This window comes from Mandrillus leucophaeus, unplaced genomic scaffold, assembly GCF_000951045.1.
Source record: "Mandrillus leucophaeus isolate KB7577 unplaced genomic scaffold, Mleu.le_1.0 Scaffold201, whole genome shotgun sequence".
In the NCBI taxonomy this organism is placed as follows: Eukaryota; Metazoa; Chordata; class Mammalia; order Primates; family Cercopithecidae; genus Mandrillus; species Mandrillus leucophaeus.
The window spans coordinates 672,018-696,533 of NW_012102044.1; the positions used below are offsets into that span (position 1 = coordinate 672,018).

The 24,516-nt window shown below is 51.4% G+C and overlaps 1 protein-coding gene across 1 annotated transcript in view; it reads right to left on the bottom strand.

Moving 5' to 3' along the window:
• Window positions 1-1,064: 1,064 nt before the first annotated feature.
• Window positions 1,065-24,516, bottom strand: part of TFDP1 (transcription factor Dp-1) — a 55,680-nt gene continuing 32,228 nt past the window's right edge. Inside the window, exons 4-13 of the mRNA XM_011979422.1 lie at window positions 17,565-17,671; window positions 10,958-11,079; window positions 9,391-9,556; window positions 8,779-8,922; window positions 8,228-8,296; window positions 6,615-6,766; window positions 6,004-6,170; window positions 4,810-4,888; window positions 1,936-2,492; window positions 1,065-1,859 (exon numbers count right to left, since the gene is read on the bottom strand). Coding sequence (XP_011834812.1) covers window positions 2,345-2,492; window positions 4,810-4,888; window positions 6,004-6,170; window positions 6,615-6,766; window positions 8,228-8,296; window positions 8,779-8,922; window positions 9,391-9,556; window positions 10,958-11,079; window positions 17,565-17,671 — 1,154 coding nt within the window. The 3' untranslated portion in view covers window positions 1,065-1,859; window positions 1,936-2,344. The remainder of the gene's footprint in view (window positions 1,860-1,935; window positions 2,493-4,809; window positions 4,889-6,003; window positions 6,171-6,614; window positions 6,767-8,227; window positions 8,297-8,778; window positions 8,923-9,390; window positions 9,557-10,957; window positions 11,080-17,564; window positions 17,672-24,516) is intronic.

Consider the following 24,516-nt stretch of genomic DNA (forward strand, 5'->3'; position numbering starts at 1 on the left):
ACAGAATTTCTTTTTGGTTTTTCAGGCTGTCTGTCTCATTATGATCCTTGCATTTGGTTCTATTATCATTCTCTTGACTTTCTGCACATATTCTTTGGCTTCCGTGAGCATCTTTGACACAGTTGTTTAAAAGTATTTGTCTAGTTTACCTGCCAGCAGATCCTTTCCAAGGACAGTTTTTTTCCCTTTAAATGGGCCATACTTTGCTATTTGTTGGTATGCCTTGTCACTGTTTGTTGAAAACTGGACATCTGAATCTATTACTGTGGTAAAACTCTGAAAAGAGGTCTCCTGTTCCCCGGGATTTGCCATTTTTGTTATTGCTGTGTTTATTGTTTCTTTGACAGCTCTAGGCTATACCTGTGCCGTGGTTCAGCCTGAGGTGTAAACATAAGGTCTTCTCGGGTCTTTTCTGAGCCTCTCCCTGGGCAGCCCCGTATATACAGTTGATTTTGTACATCCTAGTCTTCAATGTCTGGCTTCCAAAAGGGGTAAGAGAAAAATGAAGGAACAGGGGTTGGGGTAGAAAGCTGAAATGGACCAAAATTAACTGCAATGTGCTGACCAAGCCTCCCTTGAAAGTTTTCAGCCTTCAGTAGATTCCATAGTTACAGAACAGCTGCATCAGGCAGATCCTGCCCGCAAGGTAGACGTCTACCTGGGGAGCCAGATTCCTGGTGCTTCCTATTCCGCCATCTTCCCAGAATCCTCTCAATTTTATTCTTGTTCTCAAAGTCACTTTTAAATTTTGTCTCAATTTTCATTGTGAAAAAGGGCCAAGGAACTTGGCTTATCTTTCTCTGCACCACAGGCACCAAAAAGGAAGGTGCCTCTTTGCCCTGTGTCCACCAAGACCTTCACCCTTGGCCACCTTCCACCTTCAGGGTAAGCTCCCAGAGGATGTGCCTCAGACAACATTTGGTGGGGAAGGGGTTCACACCCACAGGGACCACCCAGGCCTAAGGCGTCTGGGCCTAACAACCTACTTTCTCACTCAAGTATAAAGTAAAACCAACAAGACAGACAAATTTCTAGATAATAATCCTGAATTAGAGAAACACAGCTTGTTTAAAATGCCCATGCGCGTTTTATTAATAAAAACTAACAGTGCCAAGTTAAACAAGTCAAACAATTAAAGTCTCTTTATATTCCATAAAATATTACAGAAAAGTTTATTTGTGTTTCAATAAAAAGACTATCGTTTTAGAACAGGCAGCTAATAGCAACTGTGCAGTTAATGGGTTTTGTGAATAAATTTTAAAAGAGACTACTGCCTGTCCTTAAATTCCTTTTTCTTTTTATAAAAAAAGAACTATTAAAAATGATTGACAAATTTTGAGTTAAAAAATTGTTAAAACATTCTCTATATTTAATTTCAATTTTATAATAGATTACAGGAAGATGCTTATGAAACAAATACATTTGTTTCAGTAGATGTCTTTAAATGATAGACTTATAAGTATGTAAACAACTATATAATAAAAGGTTTCCAAACACTGCCTGTAAGAAATCAGGCAAATTTTACCATAAGCAATAAACCATTCCAAGCCTTCCAGACAGTCTCCATAGCCGCACCAGCGTGGCAATAAGCTTTAACCAAACAAAAACAAACAAACAAAAGCACTTCGCAATTTGTTGCTGCAAAATAGGGAGAGAAAAGAGTGTATAAACTTGATGGAATCACAACAGTCAATATAATTTAAGGGACAATAAAGTCAATAAGGTTGATGGTGTTTATTGTTTAAAAAGTCGAATTCTGCTGTTTGCTTAGGGCTGTTTAGAAAGTCGAATTCTGCTGTTTGCTTGGACACCGTACCACTGAACAAACTCCACAGTCTCGCTATCCGCCAGCAGGGGCGCTGTCCAAACTCACGGCAAATAAGTGGCATCAGGGGGCGCCGTCCAAACTCACGGCAAATAAGTGGCATCGGGGGCGCCGTCCAAACTCACGGCAAATAAGCGGCATCAGGTGCTCACCGTCCACAACAAGAGGGTGTTTTATTTTCATGGATGTGGATGAAATACAATTTCTTCAGCAAACTCAGCAAAAACTTTTCAGGGGCAAAAATGAACTCTGCACTTAAAGAAAAATAGCAAATGAAAACACAAAATCCTAAAAAGTAAATAAACGCTCTGCATCAGCACACTGGTATCAAAACACACATCCACAGCACATCCTAATCCTACGGGAAACAATCCTTGCTTATTAGAGGTGCATATCTAAATTCAATAGCTTACCAATATCTTCTTGGGAGTAGGCCAAAAGGAACAGAAAACCCACATTAAAAAAAAAGTTTCTTTTCCTAAACGTTTTCCTGAAGCTGAATTTGAAGTGGGGAGGACATCAGTCGTCCTCGTCATTCTCATTGAAGTCATCGTCCTCCTCATCGTCCTCCCCGACGTAGGACACCGGGGTCTCCACCCTGGAGCCGCTGTACTGAGACCCATTGGAGCTTGTGGCCAGCATCCCATCTGCGCCGTTGGTCAGGTCACTGCAAGGCAGGAGGCGGATGAGGGGTGGTCAGTGCAGGGCAGCCCACTCAGCCTCCCCTCGCCTGAGGGCCTGTGGCCAAAGGACAGGCAGTGCCCCACAGGTGTGGGTTTTGTCATTCACACAGACAGAACTGGGAGGTTGTGAGTGTCTGCAGTAGAGCACGCCAGCGCTCTGGCACTCACTCCATCCCTGTCTGGTTCTCTTCTAGCCCTGTCTCCTGGCATCCATAACAACAGAAACAGGAGGCCGAGCAGTCACACGCTGCCTCTCCCTCACTCATCATTCCATCAGGAGCAGTGCCCCAGAGGGAACAAACTGTAAAACCATTAGACCCCTCCCTCCAGGACTTTCACTCATAACCAGCAACAGGAAAAAAGAGAGCCTGGGGCAGGACCGGATGAAGTCCAGAGCATGGGTCGAATCTGGCAGCATGGACTGAGAACCCAGAGGGTTGGCAGCACCACAAAAACCTACCACCAACCAGAGCTCACAACATTCCTAACATTTAAAAATGTTTTTCAATTAACATAAACCCATATGTACATATTTTAATACATTTTAATGGCATTTATTAACACTACAATAAAAATCAGTCAATGTGCCTTTTGATGAAGTAATTCCGTATCTTGGAAACAAGTTAGAATGGTGAGAAATTCAGCCATAGAGCTGCTCACTGTAGTTTTTCTTATAACTGGGAACTACCTAGATGTCCTTTCATGAGGTACTTTTATAATATGTCCTATCATGCCACTATGAAAATTGGTATTTGGTAATAGCTTCGTTTCTGTTGTTATGAAAAACTGACGAGTCTGAAGAATCACATCCATAAAAAGATTATATGATGATAAAAGTCCTAAAAATACCCATATCCCACCTCATGGAAGAACCAGCGTTAAACATGTTAAACATGTTTACAGACGGACCCCTACACGTTCACACATAGCTACAAGAATCGGCCTGTCAAAAGCTTGTCACCAAAGTCCTTTCTTCCATCACCACCTCACTGATCCTTGCCACAGATCAGTAACTCATCAATCACCAGTCTCACCTTACAGGTGAGGAGGCTAAGGCTGGCAGAGGCTGGCTTTGCACCTCCAGAGCTGGCCGGGAAGCTACACGTGCCTGACACACCTGTTACATCTCATGGCTACAGCACATCCCAACGCAGGCTCAAGCGCACTGCAACTCACTATGTCGAGCCCTGTTATCCAGACCCATAGGTTACTAAGTTCTTATATTTCTAATTAAAGATTTTATTAAGATTATAATATAAAGTAATACTATATATTGTATCACAATGCAATATAATAGTTAATAAAATCATTGTTTTGTTAATATTTACCATAAAAGGTATATTTATCTTTGAAGCACTAAGATCAATACCTAGGGACATCACTCTACTCTATGGGATTGCAGGTTAAAGATTAAATACAAATTTATTTAAATAAAGGCCCTTTAATAGCACAGAAACTATATATATTAATACAATAAAATGTAAGCTGAAAAATGCACGGAACAAAATATGTGTGCTGTGACCGCAGATGCGTTCTGAAAAATACATGCACTGTGACCGTTCTGAAAAATACGTGCGCTGTGACTGCAGACGCGTTCTGAAAAATAGGTGCACCATGTTCGTAGACGCGTTCTGAAAAATACGTGCGCTGTGACCGCAGACGTGTTCTGAAAAATACGTGCACCGTGATCACAGACGCGTTCTGAAAAATATGTGCCACATTCTGAAAAATACATGCACCTTGATCGCAGACACATTCTGAAAAATAGATGCACCATGATCACAGATGCGTTCTGAAAAATACGTGCGCTGTGATCGACGTGTTCTGAAAAACATGTGCAGTGATTGCAGACAGGTTCTGAAAAATACGTGCGCTGTGACTGCAGATGCATTCTGAAAAATGTGTGCTGTGACTACAGACATGTTCTGAAAAAATACGTGCACTGTGACTGCAGATGTGTTCTGAAAAATGGGAGAAAAAAACCTAGAAATACTTGCTGTTACTTGGGCTGCCCGGGACAAGAGGGTTTGGGTGGTTTTCGTTCCTACTTTATTTATTAGGTGATACTTTGAAAAAATCCACCACCATGTATTACTTTTAGTTTTTAGTGAGCAAAAACCAACTGAGAAAAGCAGGGAAAGCCACACAGGGAAAGCCAGCAGGGCCCCACTGCCTGGACAGACAAGCCACATCGGAGCAGCCTCGGACCTGATGGCCACACGAGACGGCTGCCCTGCCTTGGCCCCTGGACCCTGGGGGAGGCCTGGACGATGCCTTTCCCACACCCTCAACCACTGTCACCTGGCAGAGAACCTTGTGCCGTTAGACGTGGAACCTGCCGTCGTGATGAACACGCCTCCAACAGTTCCCTGAGCCATTTCTGAAAAGGGAAAGAAAATAAGCGAATGGTCATGAAACAGAAACAACACAAGACGCACAGGCCACCAACAAAATGACACGCAGCGCCACAGGACAGACGGCTGGAGAAGCTTCCAGATATCCTTCACTTGTCCAGTATTTTCTGCACTGTGCCACGGAGCAGGACATCCCGCTGTGCAGTCACATAAGCCTGTCTTCTCTAAAAAGGCACAGACAGCCTTGCAATAGATACCTGCACACACTGACTTACAAACGGCACACGTGTGCTTCTGCATCAGTATCACACCCATCGTGAAACAGAACAGAATGAAGTGTCGAGCTGAAACCCTCTTCCCACAGCCCATCCTGGCGGCTCCACGAAGCACAGGACAGAGGCCGGGGTCAGGGCTCAGCCCACGTGGGCGGCCGGAGCCCACTGTCACCTGACAACATGGACCAGCCAGATTTTCACAAGATCTGGAGTGGTTTAGGAGCTCAGGGAGGAATCTCTGACCCTCTCGGGGAATAAATCCACACCCCAAGTTTAGGCTGACAAGAGAAGGATCAGCAGATATGGCACTTTCACAATTTCTCACCTTAAAGCCATTCTGCTGTCAGTGGCTGGGACCCTACGGCCCCACGGAAAGAATTCACCAGAACAGAAAAAAAGTTCCTTCAACAAAAGCTCCTGTGCTCCCGGCCCTCCGGAGCAGGACGCCAATGACTCTGAAACGCTTTTTCTTGGTTACTTTGCCCTAGTGACCAATCAGCTACCATCAGTGGGTGGGATCAGCAATCCAACTGCACTTCTCAAAGAATGTCAACTTCTACTTCTGGGCCTACGTGGAGGGTAAAATCCTGACTTAGCATCTCCTCATACAAACCACACGGGAAATCCACACGAACCACCTGCAGACTCAAGGCCCCCACAACCAGTGGGTGATGGCACTGGCTGGACCCCGCCCCAGCCACACCCCCGCCCCCATGCCCCTCATAGCCCCTTTGTCTTTGCTCCTGGCCCTATACACGTGGGCCCAATCTCAGCAAGACACATCCCAAGCTGGGAGGGGAGGGCGCCATCCGAGGCTGGGGGCCATTCCTCACACAGCCATGCCGGGTTGTCTGGGCATCGCTGACCTGTCACGTACGGCTCTAGAGCCTTGGGGACCAGACTTCTGGCCATTTTAAGGTCTTCGGCAGAGCAGCTCCCCGACTCCAGTCCACAAGCCATGCCCATCCGCTTCAGCACTTCTATGTCATCGTGGATTTCAAATGTGTTGTCAAAATTAAACAGATACTCAAATCTGAAGGGGAAAGGCACAGTCAGAAACACAGGGTCTCCCAGTGGAGCCGGTAACCGGTGGGGCCAGGACAGCTGACCCACGGACCGCCACACACAGCCTGCACATTCCCAGTCATCAGCATCTCCTCACAGAATTTACAAACTCGGCAGTAAATGAGGTGAGAGGCAAATCGAGGTCCATTCTCCCAGGACATGCCCTGAGGCACATGCTCCCGGGACACAGCCTCCCGCCACCCCACAATGGACAGCAAACCCCGGCTATTTGTGCCAGGACATGCCCTGAGGCACACGCTCCCGGGACACAGCCTCCCGCCACCCCACAATGGACAGCAAACCCCGGCTATTTGTGCAACATTTAAAACTTGTCCTCGTGACAATCCCAACGGGGTCAGCTCCCTCAAAAAGAGCTAAGCAACCAGAGAATGGCTCCCCGCCCACAACCTACTTGTCATTGGAGATGCTGCAGTCGATGACCGTCTTCTTGCTGGTGTTGACGATGATGAAGGGCAGGTGGATGACTGAGTTGGGTGGCGGCGGCCGGCTGGCCTGCTGCTCCGCATGCCGGTTTCTCTGCACCAGGTTCTTGAAGGCAATTTGCTAAAAAAAGGAGGAGCCAGGTGGCCCGTGGCAGCACGAGAACACAGTCCCTGTGCTCCAGGGGTCCTCACAGCCCTCCCTGAGCCCAGGCAACAGTGAGAAGTTGGCCTGGACATCTGAAAAGGCCAGCACCAGCCGCTGGGTGCTGACCTCTGCAGCCCAGGGACAAAAGCGCTCAGGAAACGAGATCCTGAGGGAAGAACTAAGGGAAAGCGGCCGCATAGCCATCCGGGCCCGTGATAAAAGTGTCCTCCATGGGAAGGGCGCTCACACCTCACAGCCATCTGTGCCCGTGATGAAAACGTCCACCACGGCAAGGGTGCTCAACAAAACACCAATTTTGGAAGTCGATTTCTTGCTGTCCTTCACCCCTCTGAGGCCACCCACCCCCGTGGCACCTACAGGGTGACAGCCTTGGAGGGGGTGCCATGCCGTGGACTTCGCCCACCCTGGAAAGTGGAACGCGGAAGGGCCCGTGTGCTGCAGGGGTGCTCCTCTGGGGAAATGGGCCCTGCAAGGCTGAACCCAGGGCCAGGGCCTCAGGCCCCAAACCAAGTGTTCCACTTGGAGAGAACTTCTCTGCTATTAATGTAGAGCCAGGAGATTCCCTTCCTCTCCCGGCCACCCTGGGTCTATCACCGTTGGGCAGGTACTAAGGCACTGGCAACCAGGACTGTCCCTCCTGACAGACTCTGTGGCCCTGAGCAGCTCTCGCCCACGAGTCTCCATCACCATGGCTGCCACACCATCCCCTCTGGGAGGGCTCGAGCACACCTCGGTCAGAGCAGCAGTCAGCTCTGCACTGAGCACCTTGCACACGACCCCCTCCACACCAGACACGCGGCCCCCAGGGGTGCCGCCCACCCTCAGCACTCAATGGGAGGTGGGGAAGGCCAGCTCCAGGGCCCTGATCAGCACTGTCAAGACCCAGGTGCATTGCGCCCACCACAGTTTTACATGCCTCGCCTGGCACCTGGGCCTTGGGTTAAGCACCTCTGAGGGGATTTTTCAAATGCTGCTTTTGCATGAAGTCATCCCTCCATCTGTCTTTTGGCTGTTTAGACACTGTGACGAGGGATACACACATACACATGCACACACACAGGCACATGGATGCAGGCACACACACGCAGGCACGCACACACATGCGTGCACACACACACAGGCGCACACACACGCAGGCATGCACACACATGCACACACACAGGCACATGGACGCAGGTGCACACACACATGCGCGCACACACACGCATGCATGCATGCATACGCACACACATACACAACCTCGCTCTGGGAACACGGCCCACATTCAACACCTATGAGATGAACTCACACTCAGAATCTTAAAGCAGTCATTTAATTTGCCACACAGGAGCGTAACCCAAGGCAGTATGTTGCTGTTATAAAACTAAATTAGTAAAATAAAAATTACCCTGCCTCCAAAGATATGTATTCTCTTACCTGTAGAATAAGTTCTTGAAGTTGAGATTGTTTCTGTTTTATTCTTTCAAGTCTCCTCTGTCTTTCCACCTTCAAAAACAAACCCCCATGTAGAGAATCATCACGATTGTTCCATACAGTGCATTTTACAACCCGCATCCTCAGTGTTACCTATGTTTACTTTGAATGTAATCGAAGGGATATGGACAAATCTAGACATAGCAGGTGCTACAAAATACAGGTGAGTTTTTCTTCCATTTCTAAACTATACCTTTTCCCCTCTCCTCTCATTTCTTGGATTTAACTATGGTATCTAAAAAGAAAACAAAAATCCCACAAACTAGGATTCACAATTAACCTATGCTAGAGTTTAACACACTCTAGTGGGTCTGGGCCAACCATGCTCCCTCCCCTGACAGCCGAGACTGAGAAACGCAGGGAGACGTCTGCGTGACCGTCTGCCAGCCGTCCGGACACAGAGAGCATAAGGGCATGGAGCCCAGACCCTTCTGAGTGACGGACAACAAACACATCTACACAGACTTGAAGGGAAATCAAGGTTGAAGGGCCACCTCTAAGTTCTGACATTCCTGAGCCGAGTTGGTGGGCAGACCAATCCACTTGATCTCCTTCTTCTCCTTGGAGATGATGTTCATGGCCATCAGCACGTTTAAGGCATCGTAGACGCGCCGTCTTATGTTCTTCTGGTCATAAGCCTGGGGATGACAGGGAGTGGATTTTCCAAATGATCCAAAAAAGCCTGTGGATCCCACCTTAAACTGTAGGCCACGTGCACCGGCTCGAAGGGGCACCCCGCTCACAGAGCTGTCACCCCAACACGTCCTCAGGGAGCGCTCCCACCCTACAGATGATGCAGGGCAAGACAGGGCTGTGCGAAGCCCGGTGTGTTCCAGGAGGGGAGCTGGGGGCCCTCGGGTGTCGAGCCCAGCTGGCGAGGAGGGCACGTCTGCATTTCTGGGCCGCTGGATGTGCAGAGCCAGCCCACGTGCTCGCTCACTGACGCGGACAGAGCATCATGCCAGCAAATGGACTGGGAAAAATTCTGTCATGCTGTACTTGGAATTTTCTGTATGGTTTTAACTGTTCCCAATATTAAAAGAGTAAAACGTGCCACACCACTTGGTTCTGCTACCCCGGCCTCTCGGCCCCCAGCACACACTTACCGACTCGTTTGGTAAGATGTGGTTGTCGGCAGCACTGAACTCCGCGACCAGCTCGTCCGCCACTTCGTTGTAGGAAGTGGTCCCTTTCCTCTGCACCTTCTCGCAGACCTTCATGGAGAAATGCCGCAGGCCCTTGCCATTCTTCTCTCCTTTCCTGTTGCGCTTCCTTCAAAATACAAAGGAAAAAAGAAGCGACTGTCAGCCCTCCTGAGCATCAGTCTGAATCGAGGAATGCTTTTACCTGAGAGCTCTAATGAGCTGCACAAAAAGGGGCCACATCCCACGGGCGCAGCAGATCCAACACGTGAGCAGGCCAGGACCCCCTAGCCCCAGCCCCCAGGCCCAGTGCTCCTGCAGGTCAGAAAGCGAGTGTCTCCCTGGCAGGCTGCACCTCTGTCCTTCCAAGTGTCAGGGAAAACGGGAGGCGTCCCCAGGACCCGAATCAGCATATGGAAGGCCTATCAGTACTCAGCATATGAGAGGCCTATCAGTACACCAAGCACTTCTTTTTTTTTTTTCCTTTTTTGAGATGGAGTCTCGCTCTGTAGTGGGCTGGAGTGCGGTGGCACGATCTTGGCTCACTGCAACCTCCGCCGCCTGGGTTCAAGCGATTCTCCTGCCTCAGCCTCCCAAGTAGCTGGGATTACAGGCGCCCGCCCGCCACCACACCTGGCTATTTTTTTTGTATTTTTAGTAGAGACAGGGTTTCAGCATGTTGGCCAGGATGGTCTCAATCTCTTGACCTCATGATCTGCCGGCCTCGGCCTCCCACAGGGCTGGGGTTACAGGTGTGAGCCACAAGCATCACTTTTCTAAAGAAGGCAACCAGAATCAGGAACTATGGGACATTTCAGTGTACATTTGGGAATTTTTAGGACAAATTTCAGCAGGCTATAATTTCATACGGCTTGGGCTGTGATAGTCGCTTGACAACAGGTGCAAACCACTAAGTGTTCTTCACACAGAGGGAAAGCCCAACTCTACACTCTGGTCAGTCCCCGCGTGGCGGGAAAGGTCACCTGCGGTCCCAGCTGGTGAAGCTTTGGGCACCGACACAGGTAGGTTTTTGTAGCTTTGCATGTGTGTTTTTTTAAGGAAAGACACAGCTCATCAGATCTTGCTTTAGCGGAAGGAGCCGCTCTGGTGGGACCACTCACGGGGGCCATAACCCCAGGGGCAGTAGAGGCTGCATTCAGGGGCAGTGGGTGAAATCCATCCCGCGTGCTCCCAGCACAGACGATGAAAAGTCTCCAAGGTCCTGTGGCAAGTACAAGGCCAGTTTCTCCCCGTCTTGGCCAAGAGCTGCCAGCCCTTCAGAGAGCACCCACTACACCAGACACAAAGCAGGGTGGGCAGTGCCCAGCCCGACTTCTCCGTGACCGAGGCAGTGCGCCTCGACTGCACACCTGTGCGGGGCACGATGATGGGTGAGTGTGATTCGGAGGCTGACATCAATGCGCATGGGAGCCCCACCGCGCGACTGTGTCACGCACATGGCCCAGGAGAACGTGGAGGTGCGAACCACAAGCAATCCTACAACTCTAAGGGTCCGGAAGGAAGTGCTCACCCGGCAGACCAAGGTGAGGAGTCGGAAGGCTGGTTCTGAGAGGCAAAGTGAGTGCTGGGGGTGTGTGGGCTTCCTACCACCAGGGTGTTTGATGCTGCCGGTCTCTGAGGCGTACCAATTACCTATAGTCAAAAAAGACAATTCAGACAGTCAGTCCCCGCCCACACGGCGAGGGTGCCACGCCCACCAACTGTTCGCTATCCACAGCCACTGCGGAATTTTGTTAACCACAGTGAGCAGCCACGACGGGGCAGGAAAAACGTCCGGCGGTGGACGCTTTTGACACGGTGACGGCATCACCACACCTGTTCTGACTGTGGCTCATCTTCCTCCTGTCAGTCACAGGCATCTTCTCCAATCAGACAAAAGCAACAAGAAACTTTGAACAACCCAAGCAAGCAAGAACAGGACAGGGCAGAGCGTGACCCCCAAAGCGCTAACGGTCATTTAACGAAGGGGGGGGCACAGAATTCCACACAGGGCATTTCGGCACGCTTCTATTTTTCCCTTCACCCTTTTACTTCCTTTTAGCAATATGGATGAGGATGAAATTGTATCCTTCCGTGGTACTAAAAAGAGGCCTGAAACAAACCAAAATAGCTCTCGAAGGACAAAAGCACAGGCAGGGTGACAGCCATCACCTGGTAACCCTGTGCCCTGGGGCCCTGTCCGGGGGGACCCCTGCACCCGCAATGACGTCAGGCAAGGAGGGAGGGCGACCAGCACTGGGGGCGGAAGGTGGGGGGCTCCACGCATCCCCGGGGCTCACACACCTGGGCCCCTCTCGGGGGAACCACCAGAGGCAAGGCCAGTGTGGACGCTGACCCACCCACCTCACCCCACAGCACACCCGAGGTGTCGACAACTATCTCTTCCTCAAGGGACATGCTGGCTGGTGTGACTTTTGACAAGTTCTTATCACTTTGGTTCCTCAATGAATGTTTGAGTGCGAAAACCTGGGCACCCTCGTACAGGCAAATACAACTCTGACTTCAAAGATCTTGTGGCATGACTCTATCTAAACTGGAAACACTATTTCTCAGTAAATGTTGAGTCATTCAATTCACCACAAATCCAAGTGCCTCAGCAACTGAACTGCTTGTGTGGGCATGTGGCTTCCGCTAAAGGGATTGGAGCTGGACACCTGCATGCTGGCGGGGGGTGCTTCATGCGGCCGACGCCCTGAGCTGCTCTAAGCTGGGCCCGCCACCCCGGCTCCCCTTCTTACAGGGATAAATGCATCACCTGCGGTGGCCCTGGGAGCAGCTGAGGGGACACTTTCCAAGTATCCCCAGGCCAGATCGCCTGTCAGCTCCTGAGAAGAAAAGCATTTCAACAGGGCCGATCTTTTCATTGACACTCATGTCTCCGATGATCAGAGACGCATCAGAGTGCGGCCTTCCGTGGATCACCCCGTTAGCAGGCCACGAAATCAAACTAGTGAATTTGCTGCAAAACGAAACCATACAAAAGATAAGTCTCCTGGGCATGAATAAATGTCCTGTGAAGCTTGTTTGGTTTAATACGTGTGTGTGTGTGTGTGTGTGTGTGCGCGCGCGCGCGCGCGCGCTGCTGGGGCACTGCACCACGTGGCAGATCGAAATAGCTGACAAAAGGACCCTGCGACCTGGTTGCCTGCAAGCACACTGGCCCCACACGGCTTCCTGCGTTGAGTTCAGCGGATGCCGTTCTCCGGGAGCCGATGTAAGACTGAGAACCCGCCAGCTCCACGCCAGGCAGTGCTGGCTGGCTCTGCGCATACCACACGCACAGGTATGGGGGACTGGAGAATCCCACACACGATTCTAATCCACCTCATGGGTCTACTCCCCTCCCCAGGAATCCCAGGACCACACAAGGCACTGGATCTTGGCCCCAAGACAAATGCCATCACTGTGCCGCCGTCCTCCAGTCAGGAGCAAACCAACTCACGAAGAGTGGCTCTGACTCACAATGGGGAACATCCCAATAAACCCGCGTGAGCTGAAAACACCCTAAGTCGAAATGCACGTCATCCATCTGTCCTACTGCGCATCACGGCTTAGCCAGTCTACCTTACATGTGCTCAGATCACGCACATTAGCCCAGTCGGGCCAAAGCATCTCACATAAAGCCCACTCCAGATGAGTGTGGGTATCCCAGAACTGGATACCGCACTCAAAGGGAAAAACAGGATGGTCGTGTGGGCACTGGAAGCTGTTTCCACTGAATGCGTGTTGCTTTCGGACCATCTTAAAGTCAAAAAAATCGCAGGTCAAACCCACTGTAAGTAGGGAAGAAGAGAAAGCCAGAGGGCAGGTGCACACCAGGTGCTCAATGGTGCTCACCAACAGCCTTTCCTGGAAGACAGGACTCAGCACCCAGGGGCACCCTGAGACCAAGCCGCCAGTGCACTGGGAAAGCGTCGTTACGGAGGCCAGGTCTTACAGGAAGCCCTCCCTACTCTCCTGCTTTAACTGCTCCCTGCGGAAGGCCCCACATCATCAGGCCCATGCAGTGCTGGGCGAGGGTGCTGGCACCTTCCTCTGCGTGCCCTGCATGGCAGCTCCCCTCGCTGCGTCTCCGCAGCACTGTCCCTGCTCTTCACCCATCACCTGCAGCTCACCGGCCCTGTGAGCTGTGTCAGCTTCATAGGGGCGGCCTGGAGCCAGCCCTCCCAGGAATGAGACTCAGACGCTTCGCTCCCGGACCTGGCACAGGTGCGTTTCCTTCCCGGTGCACAGGAAGCCGGGTGAACTCCGGCCGGCCGCCTGTGCCACAGGATGCCTTCTGGCATCCCATTCAACAGACATGGAGCAGGCTCCCAGCCTCACTTCCCTACACCAGGAGCCACACTCAACAACCACAGGAGCCACAGCAACACACTGAAGCCCTGGAGGGCGTGTGTGGGCAAAAGCGCAGGGAAAACAGCAACCAAGGAGGTGCCAGAGGGTGGATGGGTCAGTGCCGGGAAGGACAGTTCAGAGTTGGGCCCCCAGGAGAGGAGAGGAGGTTTCGGAAGCAGAGGCCACACTAGCTGGAGCGGTGGGCAGAGACCCTGGAAGGGAGAAGTGGTCACAGCACAATGAAGGGTGCTGCCCAAAGTTGGGAGGCAGTGGGTCTGACTCCAACCAGGGCTTTCCAGGAGATCCAGGAGCCCTCTGGGAGCAGGAGGCAGGCAGGGGCTGCAAGGTGCCAGGGACACTCACTCCTTGGATTTAACGGTGGCTTCTCTGGAGGATGGGCTCTGCCCTCATGACTCCCCCACCCGCCTCTCGTGGGGGAGCAGGGGAGGTGACCCGGGCCCCACAGGTCACGAGGGGTCTTCTCTTCCTACAGTGCTCACGGCTGGAATCCAAGCTGTGCTTCAGAGAAGCTAAATGACATGGCTTCAAACACAGCCGTTTGATTCTAAAGCTTTTGCAGCTTCCATGCCAGCAGTTGCTAGAAAATGGAGCACGCGGTGTAAGCATCCCACAGTAGAGGACCTGCCAGAGGTCCACCTTGCCTGAGACCAGTCCTCCTCCCCCAGGAGCCCCCCTCACTGGCTCCACAGTGAACCCTGGTGTTTTAAAGCAGCGATCCCCTACCTTTTCAGTACTAGGGACCAGTTTTGTGAAAGGCAGTTTTTCCACAGACGGGGGTGGGGGGTGGTTTTGGGAAGAAACTGCTCCACCTCAGATCATCAGGCGTTCGGTTTTCATAAGGAGTGCCGCCTGGATCCTGCATGTGCTGTTCACAGTGGGGTTTGCGCTCCCGAGAACCGAGAACCTAATGCCGCTGATCCGACAGGAGGCAGGGCTCAGGCAGTCCCCTCCTGCTATGCAGCCGGCTTCCTAACAGGCCCAGGGGTTGGGGATTCCTGATTTAAGGAATTCCTTCTGCCCTAAGAGCACACTTTTTGCACCTTAATTTCACACACTCTAAAAACTGAGATTACAACGTCTCTGTGTAGCGTGACCCCACTCAGACACAGAATCCTAGAGATAGACCAAGTTTAACTGCAGTGTCCAGAGAGACATGGCCAGCGGTGCAGCTGCAAAGGAAAGGCCACTGCGACCACAGATGCCGCCTTCTGGGACAGAGGCCTGGGGGGGGCTGCTTCTCACGGGGGTCTCACACAGGCCGCTGCTCCTGCCGCCTGAGCGCATCCGTCCCGCACACCTTCCTGTGCGTGAGCTATGCTTTGCAGCACTGCAGGCTTCACGAGCATTTGCACCTCAAAAGACCTTGACCTTGACAAGCCCTGTGCCTGCTGGCTGGTGAAGGTCAGAGACCTAAGGAACCTCCCACCGCTTTCACTCACATGCCTGGACTGAGCTCCACCCCTCGCATCAGAATGAGCCAGTCCCGTTTTTTGTAAACCTCTGGTATATAAAAAGGTTTAAGAGACATTTGCCATTTGTCAGCTTTAATTCCTATCACTGAGATTTTGCAAAGCATAAAACAGCAATGACAAGCTCCACCCGAACAGGTGAATTTAAATCAGGAACTAGACTTTCAGTGACAAAGTTTAAAGCACATCAGTAAGATAATCTTCTCATTCATTTTCCTCCAGTGTATTCAGACCGGCAGTAAAGACGGAAGTGCTGCTACAATTATTCACCCAGATAAACTCCGCTATGATACACAGCACCTATAAAATCAACCTTATAATTCCCAATCAACTTATAGTCATATCTATAATCTAATTATAAAGCAAAACAAAAACTGAATTTTTAGCGTTTATCAAAATGGCATTTACTGAAAAGCCGTGATCAGCCGTGATCAGTTATATCAGCCGTATAACATGGAAGGGCTTCCACAAACCGCTACTTTCAATGGCCACAAAACTTCTGCAGAGCGAGGTTTCTGTCACCTCCCACTGGCAGGAAAGGGGCCATGAAAGCTGCGTGGGACCTGGAACCGCTCACTCAGGACAGCTGTGTGGGAGCACGCACGGGGTGCGGGGGAGCACGCATGGGGAGGGGGGCGCGTGGAGGGGCTCACGGGGAAGGCAATCCCGCTCACATCTCTCAAGGGTGTGACCCACAAGCCGCTCTCTCTTAAAACTCATATCCTAAGATCTGTTAAAGAGTCCAGAGAATTTCAAGGGTATTTAAATAAATGGAAATAGCAGGACTGCATAGAAAATAAAGACTAAAGTGCAAAAATGACCAAAATATCCCTGGTATGTGGTCATTGTTCTCTAAAGAAAACATGATTAGACCAAAGGGAGATGCCCTAGACAACAGAAAACAGCTCAGTACAGAGAGCTCTCTACAGGGCTGGGGACACCTGAGGATGCCTGGGGACACCTGAGAGACATGTGAGGACACCTGGGGATGCCTGAGAGACATCTGGGGACACCTGAGAGACACGTGAGGACACCTGGAGACACCTGAGAGACACGTGAGGACACCTGGGGACACCTGGGGATGCCTGAGAGATACCTGGGGACACCTGAGAGACACATGAGGACACCTGGGGATGCCTGAGAGACACCTGGGGATGCCTGAGAGACACCTGGGGACGCCTGAGAGACACGTGAGGACACCTGGAGACACCTGAGAGACACGTGAGGACACCTGGGGATGCCTGAGAGACACGTGAGGACACCTGGGGATGCCTGAGAGACACCTGGGGATAGGTGAACGGACAGGTTCTCATCCCACCCGCAGGTGTTCAATCCTTGTAAGAGGACAGGGCCACAGCATAGGCAGTGCAGGGTGAGGGGGTGGAGCGGACCAGGAGGCTGGGGTGTGAGAGGTGCTGCATCACCAAAGCCCACGGCTGGCAGGAACAGGGCTGGGACAGCTGCCCAGGCGGGGCCAGAGCATCATCTCAGGACCAGGAAGCAGCTCTCAAGCACCATAAACAAGTCCCTGAGGAAGGACTGGAAGCCCGGCCTAGCCTTGGGGTGGCTGTGTCCCTCACCACCAGCTCCAGTCACAGCCGAACCTGCCCACCCAGTGCCTGGGGCCCCACTTCTGATGAGGTCAGGATTCCGTGCGGGCTCCTTGTCTCCAATAGCCTGCCACCGGCAAGAACGCGGAGGGCGGACAGAGACAGGAAAGAGCATTGTGAGACACGGCATCAGTTGGCCAGCAGCAGCCTGGGGAGGGGGGATGCGCCGTTTCCCAACGCCCATGCGCCCCTCTCCTGTGCGCAGCTGAGGGAGCGGCATCTGCCCCGTCACTGCCCCGGGGCCAAGGCACAGCCACGGAGGGCCCTGCCCCTACCTGGCTTCCCAGCCTGGTGTCGCCAGGAGGGCCACGGCCAATGCTCGGCCACATCACGTAAGAAGCCCTTGTTAGAAGAAGAGCTTTGAGCTCTGACACTAAGAGGAAGGTGCCTCTGGCTGGGGCTGGGGCCCCGCCCACCACCCTCCAGCTACTGGAAGGACGGCGTGGGCTGGGGCACACAGGAGTGCTGTGCATGCCATCGTGTCTCCCACAACGACAGGCAGGCAGCTGCAGAGGGCCGTGGAGAATCTAGCACTGGCCATGGGCTCCCTGACGAGGGGAAGGCCCTATGCTGCAACCAGAGTCCAAATCCAGTCATGCCTGGGAACACCCCCAACCACACGGCTCACCCAACCCCGACCCCGCACCAAGATCCCGACTGGCCGCTCCTGCGGGAGCCTTACCACTTGCTGGGCAATGTTGACATTGGACTGTCCAAAGGTTTTTGGCAAGAGCTGCTTCCCAAGCGGGTTGACAGTGGAGGGGTGAACAGCCACGAGGGACACCACGCCTGCAACACAAAGACACCAGGTCAAGGGCGAGACTCCTTTTCTAAGTTAAGGCTAAAAGTGACCGTTCCAGCAAGATGGTGCTTCCAATTAGAGATGCTTAGCTTTCCCCACTTGTACTGTCTCAAATCCATGGCTCAAGTGCAAACACCTCCATGAAGCTTAATTCCCAACGTAAAACCGTAAGGGGAGAGCTGCAGGGCCGTGCTGATGCGACCCAGGTGACCCAGGCTGATCACCCACTGCTCTGGCCCCTCGGCGAGGTCTGTAGAACGTGCTGGTGGGACCACGGCCTGGAAAAGTCTGTGATTCTGTGACAATTACAGAACAGAATTTTAAAACTAGAATTTTTATCCCAACATTTCTCTATGAGGCTGCAAACCTAGCATGGAAATCTGATAATCCACTTTTCCTTAGGAAGGAGAGCCACATTTGTTCCTAGAAAGGAGCGTGCCTTCCGTGGAGGCTGCGCCTCTAAACACACAGGAGCCCTCAGAACACTGGTGAAGCAAGTGGGGACCCCTCTGCAGGAGACGTGAGGCCTCTCTCCTCCAACAGCGGAATGCAAAAGGTCCCAGGGACATAGCGGTGGACAAGTCCTGGAACATTTACACAAAAATAGTAAAATGAAGCAGTAATGATAAAGTTCAAAAACTGGCATCAGCGGGCAGAGAGAACAGAGGAACCTGTAAACTAGGTGGTAGCGAGCACCCTGGGAAACAAGGTGGGAGGCCTGGGTGGCCAGCACAGCCCGGGAGGGGCGTTAGGCGGCCACACGGAGGAGCAAGGGGCTCACAGTGCCCCGCGGCATGGCTGGGGGAGCTGAGCCAATGGCCCCACATTTGAAAATGTGCGATACCCTCAGGTGAAGAAAAGACAGACTTGCGGGTCATGACAATATCAGGAAAGGAGAACTCCCCAATCTTGCCACACCTCAGGCCTCCCCGGACGGCTGCCCATCCGACCTCGGGCCTCCCCCGACAGCCGCCCGAGGAGCTGCAGGACCCTGGACTTCCCCACAGGCATCTCCCTTCATTCCCACCAGTCAGCACCAAAATGACTCACAAATCACTGGTGAGACTTTCGAATACGTCGTCTTTGCGATCTGGTTTCATTTTGGGGCCCTTTACAACCCATGCGTTCTAAAAACATCTACTGCTTTTTATGCGTTTCTTTAAAATATACTAAAGAATGAATTTTGCTGCTACGTAAGAACACTTAATAATTTCTCTTAATAATCTAAGTTGGCCAAGACAGATTATTAGGAAGTGATTAAAAAGACATTTGCCTTTCGATTCCACTGGGTTAAATATTAGTATTTTTACCAACCAATATCAACACATATTTAAAATTCTTTTCTGGAACTAAAATAAGATGATCTGTTGTGGGATAATTTTCTTCCAAAAATAAAGATGCGTATCCTAAGAAAAGCAAATATTTACTTTTTAATTGTTTTATATATGTGAAAGGTATTTTTATTTTAGAATATTCAATTGAAAAGTAAAGACTGTACATATTCAAAATGTACAAGTGATGATTTGATGCACATATACACTGTGTAATACTTACCAGAGAAAGACTTTTTAAAAGCAAATATAATATTCTACTATGCAGGGAATGATTTAAAATACACAATTAAACACTTTTCAGATTCATGTACAGATGAGTAAATAGTAAGCTTTCAAGAATATTTAGCTGATTCATTACAAAGATAACATCTTTTAAAATTTACAAACGAGTCTCTAATTTCAATAAATGTGGAGAAAGCAACAGACCTCTGAGTTCACAAAAGCCAGTGGCACCGTCACTCCCCATCAGCAGCCAGGCGGCTCTTTCCGTCCTGCATGGCCCGGCCACAGAACCACAGCGCCCGGCCACAGCGCCGCCCACCAGCACCACAGGTATTGTGCACTCGGGCGTCCCAGTCTGGGGCTCCCCTTTCCTGCCCCAGCAGCGAGTGTGGGTAGGACTCGGGGATTCGGGGGTGGTGGGGCTGTGGGACAGCAGTGTAGCTGAGACCCTCAGGGCATCCGGCCTGCCCTCCATCTGCTCTGCCCACAGGCCGGCTGGCTGGCCTGTCTACGCCATCTGTCCTTCCAACCAGGTCTCTCCCTCTGGGCCAGAGGCCAGCACCATGAGGCTGGGGTGGGTTGCTAAGGGTTTTCACAGCTAGGAAGGGGGAGAAACACACAGAGGGAAGAGGGTCCCTCCTCTGGTACCCAGCGCAGGATGAGTGAATGCAGGCAGACCTCCAGGGCCCCTGAGCTTCCCCACTCGCTCCTGTTGTCCACCTGGAGTCTGAGCCCCCACACCAGTTGCAGGTAAAGGGTTTTGGAGCCCGAGGGCTTGCCAAGCACAGAGGGCCCCTCCCAGCCTAGACACAAACCAACAGAGGACCTCTGAGCAGCACACCACATCAACCAGCAGCACCCCTGGGTCACCAGCTGAGTCTCTGCAGGACAGAGGGCAGGGTATGTGCATCAGTAACAGGGAGAAGAAAGAAATCCTGAGGCTGAGGGTGAGTATCCCCTGCCCCGCCCCAGAGCAGCATTTCAGAAGGGCCTTGAGATAGGGGCTGAGTTCGCACGCGTGACCGGCCAGTGAGCAGCAAGGCCCCCCGCTGAATACATCATACATCTCAGACCCACACCCAGAAGTACAGGCTGGAAAGGGCAGTGACTTCCAGGGACCAGAGCTGGGTGGGTGGGTTTCTTTCTTTTCTTTTCTTTCTTTTTTTTTTTTTTTTTTTGAGATGGAGTCCCGCTCTGCTGCCCAGGCTGGAGTGCAGTGATATCATCTTGGCTCACTGCAACCTACGCCTCCCAGGTTCCAGCGATTCTCCTGCCTCAGCCTCCTGAGTAGCTGGGACTACAGGCACCCGCCACCACGTCCGGCTAATTTTTGTATTTTTAATAGAGACGGGGTTTCACCATGTTGGCCAGGCTGGTCTTGAACGCGTGACTTAAGGTGATCCACCCGTCTTGGCCTCCCAAAGTGCTGGGATTACAGGTGTGAGCCAATGTGCCTGGCCCGGCTTCTTATTTCTATTCACTGAGAAACTTTCCAAATACAAACAATAACACGACAATTTTATTCCAGTACACTTCAAATACACTGTTATCATCATACTTGCTTCAAGTTTCGTAGAGATATAAGGAGCAGAAATAAAATGAGTCCCCAGGACCCTCAGCCTCCCCGCGAGGCTGCCTGTGTGCGGCGCCCAGGGCCTGCAGGGACGCACTCTCTTCATTTTTCATGCTTTTCCAGGATGTGCCGAACTGAACCTAAGGCTATAACGATTGTTTTTTGTGCGCCTCTGAAACACAGACAAATATTATATGGCTCGCATTCTGCAATTCTGCCAACACTGTGTTCAGACTTACCCACACGTACAGATCAGGCTGATTTCCTCAAACGCTGCTACGCTATTCCATTGTAATAAAGTGGTCATATGAACACAGACGTCATATGAAAATGCTGTTTGTTATTACTGAACCGCATGCTGTGTGTTTTTCTCAGCACACCTGGCGCCAGCGAAGCCTGGGTCCAAGCGGCCGCCGTCCCAGAGTCCGCCCAGTTCCCCAAGCGGTCATTCCAGTCCAAACGCACCAGTGGCAGCCAGGCTGTCGCTCCCCGCCACTTTTTTGTCCACCTCAGGGTAGAATGTTATTTCAATTAGTAGTTGTTGTTGTTTTTGAGACAGGGTCTCACTCTGTCACCCAGGCAGGAATGCGGTGGTACAATCTCAGTTCACTGCAACCTCCACCTCCCGGTTCAAGGGATCCTCCCACCTCAACCTCCCAAGTAGCTGGTACTACAGGCTCGCACCACCACACCCGGCTAATTTTCTTATTTTTTGTAAAGACAGGGTTTCGCCGCATCGCACAGACTGGTCTTGAACTCCTGAGTTCAAGTCATCCACCCGCCTTGGCCTCTCAAAGTGCTGGGACTACAGGTGTGAGCCACCGTGCCCAGCCAATCATTTAGTTTTAATCTGGCAATATAAGTAGAGCGTTCCACACATTTTCTTGGTAAGACTGACCCACACAATCTATGCATGGGAGGGAGGAGGACTAACATTTCAGGGACAAGCTGAGTCACATGAAGACATGGCCCATAAGCTGACTCTACAGAAATAATATTGTTTCAACTGTAAAAAGTACACATAGCCTTTTTCAAATGAACTAATTAAAAACATTTTATATACAGCATTTTAAATGGAGAATTCCTTTCTTGGGAAGAAAATTAGTTAAGAATATATATGGTCTGAGTTGCTATAATCCATTAACAGAAAAAGGAGTCTAAATACAGTACTCACATTGTTATCATTACTTGTCCTACTCTATTAATATCTATAGGGCTTAAGATAAATTATGAAATCATAAAGTTTTGTATTTTCTGAAAAACAATTTTAACATCTTTACATTGTCAGAGCCAGAGGTCTACGAGTTACTGTTTTGCCCACCAAGCTGGAGATGTTTTATCTGCTCATCTGGTCAAGCACAGCCCCTCTGCAGGGGAGCGGCTCCGCAGGGAAGTGGCTCCGCAGGGAGTGCCTCTGTGGCTGGCTTGCAAGCAGCATTTGTGCACACTTGACTGGCCACAACAGAACATTCTTCTCTGTTGTCAGCACTGAGGAGGAAGCTCCTGCCTAAGTGACCACAGCCAGGCACCTGCCCCATGGAGACATTGCTCTCCCCAGCCTCCATTCAGACTCAGGAGACCTGAGCTCCTAGAACGAAGGCTGAGGCAGCTCCCACACAAAACCCATCCTCCGGCAGTTATCAGAGACCTCAGCTGCACAAACCACACACCTACTGTGCCTGACGTGGCTGGGCCCCCGGCAGGAGCTGCTCCTGAGAACACGCGGTTACGACTCCAAGTTCACAGCATGGCTGAAGTCACTCCCACGAACCTCTCTGTCCAAACACACAGAGCTCCAGCAGGCTACCCTGCATCCAACAGTCATCATCTCACACCTGGGAACAAGGGTTACAGCCACAGAAATGCCACTACTGGGCTAAAAACAGAGGCTGGGTTTTTAATGTCCTTCAGGTTAAAAATAGAGAAATACGAAGAGAGAAAAAACTGATGGCCTCTCCTGACAGTTTTGTAGGAGGCTGGCAGTTTGAAGAGGCCAACCAAAAGTTATACCCTCCCTTCCTATAACCCCCTTCCTAACAGTTGTACAAAGATCAGTGCGTGTGGGGGGGTGGGGGGCACAGTTCACAAGCAACAGTCACCACGAGTAAGGAATTACGTAAGCAACACTAAGCTTCTGACCACACATCACTGATGAATTTCCTCCTCCACTTAGAACCCTAAAGCTGACAGACATGAGACTGAAGCAGGAGGAAAGTAAAGACACAACAAAGGCAGATGCTCTTTCAGAAGCAGTCATTCTGGGCTAAGAGGACATGTATAATCCAATGCCCACATGTGCTGGGCACTCCCATATGAGCAGCAACCAAGGGACCCGGGCCCGGCGCCGCAGACAGGGTGAGCCTGCACCGTGCACAGCCATGACCTGTGTCTGGCGCTCTCCACGGACCCACTATGTTAAAAATCATGAGCACACTATGAGAAAAAGGCAGCAAATAACCAAAGGTAGCAAAACACATCGCAGTCGCCGAAGCCACGGCTGGAAGGGCCCCAGTGACTAAAGACAGGAGCCACCACACAGCATGGGGAGGACGCAGACACGCCACGCACCAGCTGCCAAAGTACACACTCAAATGTACACTTACACATTTACTCTTTTTTTTTTTTTTTGAGACAGAGTCTCACTCTGTCACCCAGGCTAGAGGGCAGTGGAGCGATCCTGGTTGGCTGCAACCTCCACCTCCTGGGTTCAAGGGATTCTCCTGCCTCAGCCTCCTGAGTAGCTGGGATTACAGGCGTGCACCACAGCGCCCCAGTAATTTTTATATTTGTAGTGGAGAAGCAGTTTCACCATGTTGGCTAGGCTGGTCTTGAACTCCTGACCTCAGGTGATCCACCTGCCTCGGCCTCCCAAAGTGCTGGGATAACAGGCGTGAGCCACTGTGCCCAGCCTACTCATTTGAGATGGGGTCTGGCTCTGTTGCCCAGGCTGGAGTGCAGAGGCTCAATCACAACTCACTGCAGCCTCGACCTCCCACGCTCAAGTGATCCTCCTGCCTCAGCCTCCCAAGTAGCTGCGACTATCTATAGGCATGCGCCACCATGCTTGGCTACTTTTTTTTTTTATTTGGTAGAGATGGGGCCTCACGTTGTTGCCCAGGCTGGTCTTGAACTCCTGGCCTCAAGCAATCCTCCCACTGCAGCCCCCCAAATCTCACTGCAGCACTGAGATTTCTGGTGTGAGCCCCTGCACCTGGCCTACACACGTATCTGCGCTCTCAGGAACAGTGTGGGCAGATTCTCGGTGAGCCTGGATCACTCCTCGGTACAGGGGGGCACAGGCAGCCCTGAGGTACAGACAGACAAGCACACTTCCAGGCCAGCTGTGGCCTCCCGGCTGGCCTCCCTGAGGACGAGGCGCAGGTCAGACAGGATTGCACACATCAGGGAGGAGGATGCAGGCAGCCCTGGGGCCAGGTCACGCTGGGACGGGGACAGGGTGGACCAGGCAAAGCCAGAGGGAAAGCTCCTACCAGTACTGCGGGGCCACAGGCATGATATGAGTAAGAGCCCACCTGTGACACACAAAGCCTGAAAACCCAACACCACCAAATGGTGGTGAGGACATGGAACTGTCAGACACACAAAGTGTGTGTGCAAATGTTCACAGCAGCATTTTGCTCTCAGGAAACAATTAGAGGCAAACCAAACAGCCACGACTAAAATAGCCCACGTAAAATGTATT